At 34.9% G+C, this 10,161-nt stretch overlaps 1 protein-coding gene across 3 annotated transcripts; it reads left to right on the top strand.

Moving 5' to 3' along the window:
* The first annotated feature begins 1,756 nt into the window (after nucleotides 1-1,756).
* Nucleotides 1,757-6,720, top strand: LOC107622373 (uncharacterized). Of its 3 annotated transcripts, none has more exons than XR_015907279.1 (6): nucleotides 1,757-2,450; nucleotides 2,533-2,647; nucleotides 3,943-4,035; nucleotides 4,322-4,492; nucleotides 4,590-5,933; nucleotides 6,211-6,720. XR_015907279.1 is itself a non-coding variant. In XM_088508505.1 (4 exons), exons 1-4 carry the CDS (start codon nucleotides 2,209-2,211, stop codon nucleotides 4,664-4,666), a joined length of 555 nt encoding a protein of 184 aa, XP_088364631.1. In that variant the 5' UTR covers nucleotides 1,788-2,208; the 3' UTR covers nucleotides 4,667-6,720. The 3 variants fall into 3 exon arrangements, 1 of the variants encoding a protein (XP_088364631.1); XR_015907281.1 differs by lacking the exon at nucleotides 6,211-6,720 and having other exon boundaries at nucleotides 4,590-4,704; nucleotides 4,890-5,028; XM_088508505.1 differs by lacking the exon at nucleotides 3,943-4,035 and having other exon boundaries at nucleotides 1,788-2,450; nucleotides 2,583-2,647; nucleotides 4,590-6,720.
* The last annotated feature ends 3,441 nt before the right edge of the window (nucleotides 6,721-10,161 follow it).

The raw sequence follows: 10,161 nt of genomic DNA, 5'->3' as shown, positions 1-10,161 counted from the left end.
TGTAATTGGATTTATTGTTGGATGGCTCTCTAGTCACTGACACTATTCCTTCCCAAGGGAGAGGATTAGAACTTGTGAACAGGATTAGACTTCCAACTTGCTTGACTTTCCTCTAACCAGTAAAGGATAACTGAGCAGAACAATCTTCTATTATCAATTAATCTTGGGAGAACTCCAACAAGGATAAAACTTCCGATCAATCTACTCCCGGTCAAGAGTTTTATTTAAATTACACAAATTCTCTGATTTAATTTCCTGTTTATTAAACTCAAACCATTTTGGAAAACATTTGATTAATAGAATAGCACATCTTTCTGCAACTCGTTGGAAGACGACCTGTGATTCATACTCCCAGTATTTTAATTCTAATTTTGTGATAACCCTTCTAAATTGATAAGCGGATTTTTGTTGGTAAAGAACTGTACTTGCAACGTATCTCTTATATTAATTTCTTGACCCGCCAATTTCCGCCACGTCAATAGTCTATTTCTGAGAGCAAAGGAAAAAGAGTACCTTGATGAATATAATGTTATCCTACTCCAAGAAGAGATGTTATGGGCTTAGAAATCAAGAGAAAAATGGGTTTTTTTGGGTGATAAAAACACAATTTTTTCACACACAAACACTTGTGAGAAGAAAATACAACAAGATTTATGACATATTTATCAATAATAGAACTTGGGTAATGGAGACGAATATCCTTCAAAAAGAAGTAAGGGTGTTCTTTCAAAATTTTTTTTTATTCCATAGAAAATGTAATGTTAGACAGCATGGGTGCTCACTCATTGCATTCTTTCCCTCATGAAGCACGTGAAGCTTTGACGGCTCCTGTAAAATTTGAAGAGCCGGAGTCAGCTTTGTTTGGTATGATTTTCCTTAGACCTAATGATTCAAAGATATCTTCTTTAAGGAATATTGGAGTATAGAAAGAAAAGATGGAGAAGGAGGGAGGAGGGACAATGGAGATATAATGGAGAAGATATGCAGAGGAAAGTAACATAAGAGTTTCTAGGTTTGAGACGCTGAGGAAAGGATGAGTGAAAGATATAATAAGAAAGGTTTAAGGGTAAAATTAGAACAAAAATGTTCACTAAGAATTGGCTATTTTAAATTTAACAGTAAGAATAAAATTAAAATTTATAACGTTAAGGATAAAATTGAATCGAATTAAACATTATGGGTATTTTTGAACAATTTTAAAAATATTAGGGATAAAAAACATACTTTACTCAAAAGAAAATAATGATAATAATAACTGCTTCCTTACTAATTACTTGACCTATGTAAGACTCTGGATTTTTAGAAAATAAATAATGAATTATTTGTAATTTATTATACTTATTCATGGTTTTATTTTTAAAAAATTATTTATTAGAAAATAATAAAATCTAAGTTACGAGGCTTTAAATTAAAAATTTAATTAAAACTTTTGTAAATTCCATAATAATTGAATATTTTTTATTCACAATTTAAAATTTTAACAATTAAAAAATAATAAAAATTTTATATAATTTAAATTAAATATTAAAATTTTAAATTTTATTTTATAAATAAAAGTATTTATTTAAAGATAATTTATAAATTAAAAAATAAATAATATTCTCAAAAATAATTATATTAAACTATATTTGATTTTCAATTACTAAACTACTCTTTTTAGCTAATTCTAAAAACTCTAATTTTATCCTAATCCTAACACAACACACGCCTCAAATTTTATCCTAATCCTAACACAACACACACCTCAGACCTCCATACAGCCGCCGCACCCTCCTTACACCTTCTTCACCAACGAAACACGCACACACGCAGAGAGAATGAGAAGAAGAGAAGAGAGGAGAGGAGAGGAGAGGAGAGGAGAGCAAGGAGAGGAAGGAGATAGCGCCGACGGCGCTGGAAGCCGCCGTTGCCATCGCCATCGCTGTCGAAGAGCCAGAGGAAAAGAGAGCGAGCGAGAGTTAGAGAAGGAAGAGAGAGGGAGACGTGGATGGAGGAGCTCCCGCTGGAAGGGGTCTTCATCATCGCCGTCGATGGAGGACGCTGCCGAGGAGCCCGAGGAGAGAAGGGGCCGCTTTTGCCGCCGTCGCGCTCCGCTGGTGCCACCAAGCTGTCGTCGCTGTTTCGTCATCGCCGTCGTGGAAGCCCGCGTCACCGTTGTTGAGCTGTTGCGCCGCCGTCGAGCTGTTGTGCCACCACAGGAGCTGCCAGATGCTTCTGTCACTGCTACTCCCGTTGCCGTTGTCGTCAATAGAGCTCGCCGTGGCTGGAGGTGAACCGGTGTCGCGTCCTTGCATCCAGAGCCACCATCGCCATTGCTACTCCTCAAATTTTGCCTCTGTTCTATTAGAGTTTGCTATCTCAGCCCCTTTGAAGCTACCGCTGGTTCTGTTCTTGCCGGTGAGGGCCATCGGAGCTGCTGCTACTCCATTCCTTCTTTCCTCTTTATTACAGTAAGTTGTTCTCGTTATGAACCCTTTTTAGTTGATATTCTGTTATATGTTTATCGAGGATTTTGCGACGTTAATGTCTCAGGGTTGAGTTTTTTTTATTGCATACTACGTTTGTGGCTGTCGCTGCTGCAGAAAGTCATCGGAACCATTGGAACTGCAGTTGTTATTGTCATGTTGTTGGGTTTCGACTAACCAAGGTAGGATTTTTCTTAAAACATATTTATATCAAGGAATTGTTATAAATCGATATTGATGTGAAAAATATTTGTGTGATTGTGCGAGTCTTATGGTTTAAATTGGGCTGTATTGAGTAATGGAATGTGGCTGTATTTTGCGACTAATTGGTAAAATAAATTGTCTGTGGTTATGAACTGTGATTAATTTACTGATTGATTGAGAAGGCTGGCGAATCTGATTTTTAAACGATTATGTTGAGTTGGTGGTGTTGAATGATAAATTGAATTATGATGAAATGATTACTGAAAATCTTTTGTTTGATATTATTGAGAACGGATTGATTTGCGGCTATGAATGGTGCTTATTTGATGTCATTGTGTCTCTTGCTGTGATTATGATTAGTTTCTTGATTGTGTTGATAATTTATTGGAATCATAATTTAGTTGATTATGTTGAATGGTATGTTGAGAAAGAGTTGAGAGATGTTAGTTTGGAAGGAACCCTTGAAGGGAAAGGTTCGAGTTTTAGGGGAGATGCTACTGAAATTTTTATAAGAACTTGAGTGAAAATTAAATAATAAATAAAAATAATGGAAACAGGTGCTATTTACAGACTTTGTTTTGAAGTCTTATTGGGAAAATTTGGATTTAAGAATTATGTTTTGAGAAGTGTTTAGTGAATTCACAGCATTTGAATTTGATTGGTGCAACGAAATAATTTTGGAGTCTTTTTAGGAAAGTCTTAAACTAAAGAAATGAAGTTGAAATTAGTTTTGAGTACTTGATTAAACGGGAAAAAGTTTTGTTTGGTTAATTTTTGATTAAAGGACTGTTTTTGTGGAGTTTTGGAGAAATCTAAAGTAATAGAAGTGAACTGAAGAATTAACTTATTTGAGTTTGAATAATCATAGAAAGGATTATGTTTTTGGGGCGTTTTAGCGAATTTAAAATAATTTTTTAAGAATAAAAATGATTATGTTCAATTAAGATTTGGGAGATTTCATAAGTTTGGTTAAAGAAAAGGCTTTGAGTCATGTGAATATTTGAATGTTGTTTTGAACTGTTAAGCTTCTCTGGCGAGTTTGTAAAACCCCTTTAACCTCCGTATGGAGCCTGAGAACCATTTTTAAATCTTTGATTACACTGGAGTGAATATAACAGATTGAATTGAGTAATTCTCCATTTAGAATTTTGTTAAAAGAAATATTTTGATGTTATGTTAGGAATATATGTGAAATTGATTTTTAACAATGATGAGACATTGCACAATGTTACGGTAAACAAGTTGAGGTTGAGGATTTCTTCTTTTGTTGCAGTGGACAAGTTTGAGGTTGAGGATTCCCATTTTTGTCGCATCGGGGAATAGGATAGAAGGTTCAAGATTTCCTTCAGTTCAATTTTCAACTGTGGTGAGGATGGTGGTTTTATCCCGTTCACGGTTTGAGGATAATTATCCTTGTGATAAATGTGAAAAGAATGAATTATGATTATGACGAGGTTTGGTTATATATAATTGTGGATTTGATTATGTTTGATTGTGATTATGGTTGAAATGAGATTATGATTGATGTTGTGGGGACGGAGGTTTATCCCGCCCACGGTATGAACGGTGGCGTGGTCCTGCTCACGAGATAATGAAATTGATTAAAGTCAATGATTATAACTGATTGTGGTATGAATGACTGATTTGGCTAGGACGGAGGTTTGTTCTACTTGCGTGGCAAGGTGTAGGATTCGTCCCGCTTGTGTATTGGTCTGGCACCCGCACCAGGAAAGGTCAGAGGTTCCATCCCGCTTGTTCGTGGTTGCGGTCTGATGTAGGGATGGTGGTCTCATCCCGCCTATATTCTCTCTGTCTGCAAGGTGGTAAGGCACTAATCCCTCGATCTGTATGGCACGGCCTCACAGAGAAAGGTGGTAGGGTACTTTTCTCCGATTTATTTCTATTATTGTATGCTTCCAGGAGAAGGTGGTAGGGCACTCATTGCTCGATTGTATGCCTCTTGGGAATGCACAGAAGAAAGACGGTATCTGGGTTAGCTACTGAATTTTTCGGGTTCTGTCACTTTAACTGACAAGTGAGCTCACGGCTAGTAAGATAGGCATGCATCATACTGCATTTGTTTGAAATTGTTTGGGTCTGCATAATTACTTGGTTTGTCTAATTGATATTCTGTTAATTGCTAATTGTACTACTTGTCATAATTATTCTCTGTGTTTGATTGTTTGTTTGATTACTTGTAATTGTGACTTGTTGGTTCAGATTATGGTGAAGTGTTGTGGTGTAATTTAGGCTGGAGGCCAAAATTGTTTAGGGCAGAAGCCGTGATTGGATAAGTTATATGCCCCGGTAAGTTTGGTGAAAATTGATATGTATGGATTTGTTTATTGAGGTTGGAATCCGTGTGAAATTGGATTTGGGATGATTAATTGTTATTGTTCGAAGAGTTGTATGAAGACAGGATTTTTAAAAATGGGATTGATGAGGGTTATGGCCTAAAGTTGACATAAATCGAAGTTTTGATGATTTTTTGTCTTGGATGGAATTAAGAATTAAAGATAATTAAATTAGCGAAAAGATTCATAAGACGAGCAATGATCACTGCTGTTAAACGAATTTTTCTTATATATATATATATAACAATTCTGAAATTCCTCTGATGAGACCGTGTGGTTAGGTTCTCACCCCCTGTAGTCCTATCTTTTTTAGAAAACGGACGAGAAAGCTTATGAAGAGATTACTATGCATTTGATTGTGCTTTATTGCTGTATTATTTTAGATATTTTTCCTCGCCTTTGTTATTGTTATTTACATTTGTAAAGAGGGATAGGAGTTTGTGATTTTATGATATGTTTGTATAGTACTTGTGTATACTATTTATATATATATGTAAGTGCTGTAATGATGAGAATATATGTATGTATGTACATATAAAAGAAAAATGTTTCCGGTTTCCAAAAAAAAGTTTCTAAGGATTTTAGGTAAAGGTTCCTACTTTATATATATATAGAAGTGGTTGTAATGTCCTCGCTATTAGAGTGGTGTAGTCGGAAGCGTGACATTCCGGTAGTAAGGGTATTACAACCTACATTACTTATAAATTGGAACTATATAAATAAAATGTACTAAATCAAAAGTATGTGTTTTCCTCTTTTGATGGACTTTTTGGTATGAGCTCAAATAACGTTCAGGAGCGGTTACCACAAAATGATGTTAACATCCCCGAGAACTCTGCAATACTAGGTCCACAAAATAACCGTCTTTTACCACAATAACTATAAAAAGAAGAAACCCGAAAAGGAGGAGGTAAGCTATTCATTCTGAATAACATTATACTCATCTTTTACTTTTACTTACTTGAGCGTTAGAGTGTCTTTTCAAGTGCACTCCACCGCCGTTTCCCTTGAAGCCGACAGATACCTCTTTCATTTCAGGCAAAGAAGAGCTTAATCCCTGAACAAGATGAATTATACCTACTGCTTAGACTTACTATGCAGGAACATTTGGCCCCATCATAGGGCACGAGTTTAAATCTAACCCCACTATCATTTTTTCTACCTGATTTTTTACCTTTTTTTTGTAGGTTATAATCAATGGCGGAATAGCGAAATAATCCACCTCCTCCTATTGAGGCTGAATTATTGGCTATCAATGAGTCGTTGAGAGCAGAAGTTCAGCGGGAGACTGAGTTATTAAACCAGAAACAGAATGGTCGAAGTGATGAAAAACAGAAAAATCCAAATAATTGTGACGATGACGACCTTCATACTTCAGAAGTCAAGACCATGGTGGTAGTCACCCCAAAGTTGTTAGTAAAAAGAATCAATTCTTTTTTGAAAGAAATTACCAGCTTTCAAATGCCCAAGAACTTCACTCTGCCAACAACATTGAAACTTTATTAGGAATTTTAAGGAGGCTCTTCACTCTGCCAACAACATTGATTATGATATTCTTGATTTGAACCTTGCTATTGTTACTTGTTAATTTTTTTTTTGGTGGTGTATCATTATATCTATGTTGAGATTATTGGATTGTTTCAGAATTTTTGATATACTGTGGTTGTATTAATTGATTCTGATATTCTTGATTCGAACCTTGTTGTTGTTACTTGTTATTTTTTTTGTTTGCATCACTGTATTCATGTTGAGATTATTGGGTTGCTGTATTACTATAGTAGTACATTTTATGCTGCATCACTTGATTTCAACAAAGTAAATCTACGGTAAGTTTTGGCGGATTTTGATGATTGATGACGAACTTTAATGTTAGTATTTTATGTTTAGTTATTTTTTTATTATTTGACTTTTGAGTTTGTATTTAAATGAGATTATAATATGATGATTTATATAATATTTTTAATTTGAATAATATTTATATTTTATTTATTATTTTATTATAAAATATTTTTTTGATTAAACTATAATTAAACTAATTGAACTAATAAATTACTAAACTAATAACTAAAGCGATTTGAAAGACAGATTTAGTGTTTAGAACCTTGCAATTATTACATAACATCATTTTGCCAAAAAGAAATTGAAGGCATCAATTTCTGTATGCTATATGATTGAATATCCGACCATTTCATTATACTTTTATCATACACACATGGATAATATTAAAGATAAAAAAGTGTAATAATACTAGTATTTAATATCTTTCTATAAAGTTGAGAAATTAAGCGTAACAAAACTGTAGCAAAATACGAATATAAGATTGGGGTCTAGGCAAAAAACCACACTTTTATCCACTATTTAACTAAAAGCTTTATAACTGAGTAGTGTGTTGAGGCAAGGTTCAATTGAGGCTATTAGTGGGATGGAGACGAACTTGGTGTCCCATCTTACTTGGAAAAAATAAAAATAAATAAAATTGAAATAGATGCATGAGTTTTAATATACAATCATCACAACACACATGAAAAAGTTCAATGTCTGAGTTTGTTTTCTACACATCTGGTTCGCTTGAAAATCTTGGTGTCGTAAGAAAGTTATATTGCTACTCATTGGAAAGATTATATATAGTGTCGTTAATAAGAATAAGAATACTTATATATTCTCAAAGTATATCTTATTTTCTGTGGCTTAATTTCTTTCTTTAGTTTGATATTGAAAAATATGGCTCAATTATATGATATGTTGTCCAATATTCACGCTAAAAAGTTAAGTTGGAATTTAAAAGTTTGCATAATTCGTTTGTGAAAACTTCAATTCGCCACAAGTCAGAAAAGTCTTTTTCCATTGAGATGATTTTACAAGATGAAGTGGTTAGTAGTAAATTTCATTTTCATATTTAGTGTATTTATTTTTTATTTTTTTGTTTTAATTTGCCAAGGTAATGCATGGGATTTTAATTTGTTGATAGTGTTGTTTTGTTGTCATTTTCAGAATGAAAGGATATATGCAGTTATTCAAAGGATTCTTATACATAATGATATGTTCGTTATAGTTCGGCTATATGTCATGACTCAGCTATATACTTTATAAATCGGTTATCAATAACAGTCATCAAAACAAATACCAAAATATTCAAATATACTATTACTCTCCATTTAAAGTAAAATTACTCAGAGACATAACCATTACTCTTCATTTCAGATATAAAGGGAAGAGTAAGAAGATTGTTTGGATTATTGCAATTTGCAAAGCCTATTATTCACTCACTAACTTGAGTGTTGGAGTGCCTTTTGCAGGTACCCAATCCCTTATTCTTTTGCTGCCGAAGTATAACTCATCTCGACGGAAAGCTCCTAGTTATTCACCGATGGACGAGCTATACAGTTGCCAACTTTCACAAAAACAATTGGTGTCCACCGTGGGGCCTAAAAACAAAAGCCCTTTTTCCTTTTAGGTCCTAAAATTTCCAGGTCTGCCTATGGCCAATCAACATCTTCCCACACCTTCTGAGCCTCTTCGGATGGTGATAGAGTTACAATAGGCTAATCAGCGTATGGCAGAAGAAAACAAAAGAATGGCAAACCAGATAGCTGAGCTAACCAATGCTTGGATTGCTCATAACAATGATCACAATGAACGACAAGACGATGAGGAAGAAAACTCTAATCCAACACATATCTCTGAAACTCAACAACCAGAAAAAGATCAACAAAACAATGAAGGCAACGAATCAGACAACGCAGTTGGACCATTCACAACCAAGGTCATGGATTTTAAATTGCCCAGGAACTTTACACTGCCGATGACATTTGATGACATGTCACCATGTCATATTTTTCTATACTTTTTCATACAAGAAATTGATGATTTGTGCTTAAATATTGAATTCTTTTGTGCTTAAATGTTATATTTTTTTGATCTTTTAATTTTATAAATCTTGTAGGAAATAAGAAGAAAAAGAAGCAAAGAAGCACAAAATAAGCTAAAAAGGAGAAAAAAGAGCTTTGGGGGCACACTTTGAAGTTGGAGCACATTTTGGAGCCTTAGACCACGCTTTTAAAAGCGTGGCCCATGACCAAATTAAAGGAGATTGGCAATCAGCACTCAAAGCTCGGTTCATGGGAAGAGCCTAGCTTTACCGTACAAAAAAATGAACTTGGAAGCAAAATTTTCGCTAAGTTAAACTTGGGCGTTCACAGCATGACCATGCCTCCTTCAAAGGACCATAACTAGAGCTACAGATGCTCGATTGATGTGCTTTTAGTTGCGTTAGAAAGCTGACATTTGGCATGAAATTGAGGCACAAGTGAAAGGCATCTTTAAGGACCAAAAACAAGCAAAAATAGACCAAAGTGCAACCACCAAGATTCGAATGGGGAGACACAAGGAAACCAAGGAAGTAGCGCTCACTTGGAGAGCGCTGAACTCTTGGCAAGAGCTTTGTCGTGCTCTCTCCTCATGAAAATGCAAGGAATTGGTTCCCAAAGGCTTCCACAAAGGTTCGAAGCTGGGACCTCATTAAAAGAAGAGGAAGCTGCGCTCATGCCATGAACTGAGCGCTCTCCCTTGTCTTGCCAAGCCTTGTCACACACCAAAAGGGCCAAGGAAACAAGCACCAAAGCTCAGCTCTCCCCATGAACCGAGCCTTGTCCTGGGAGCAACACCCATAGCCCAAAAATTCAATCAAAATTCCAAATTAATTCAATTCTTCACAAATTGAACCAAGGCCAACTAGACCAATCTCTTCCTCAAATCCAAAGCAAGCTAAGCCCATTATCATCACTCAAAGGCACAAGGATCAATTAGCTTAGGAATTTATTTTAATTGTAGTTTGTTTAGAATTTTATTTTCATTTTTCATTTTAAGCCTATAAAAAGGCATCTGTTTCAATTTATTGGGAGGCTAGCTCTACTAGAGAGCAGTGGTAGTAGGAGCTCTCTTTAAATTTTCTTCTGTGAATTTAATTTTTGGGAATTAGAAAGGAGAATTGATCTCTCTTCTTCCTTGTTCTTACTTCTGTACTCTCTACTTTTTGTTTTAAATCTTGGGTGGAGAATTGAAGAAATTCTGTTTCAATCACACCTTGAACTCTCTCTTGTTTACTTGCTGCATAATTTCAAGGAATTGTGATTTGGATC

The sequence above is a fragment of the Arachis ipaensis genome, chromosome B10 (assembly GCF_059453495.1).
Source record: "Arachis ipaensis isolate K30076 ecotype BB chromosome B10, ASM5945349v1, whole genome shotgun sequence".
NCBI lineage: Eukaryota > Viridiplantae > Streptophyta > Magnoliopsida > Fabales > Fabaceae > Arachis > Arachis ipaensis.
This window is presented reverse-complemented; position numbering and strand designations above follow the sequence as displayed.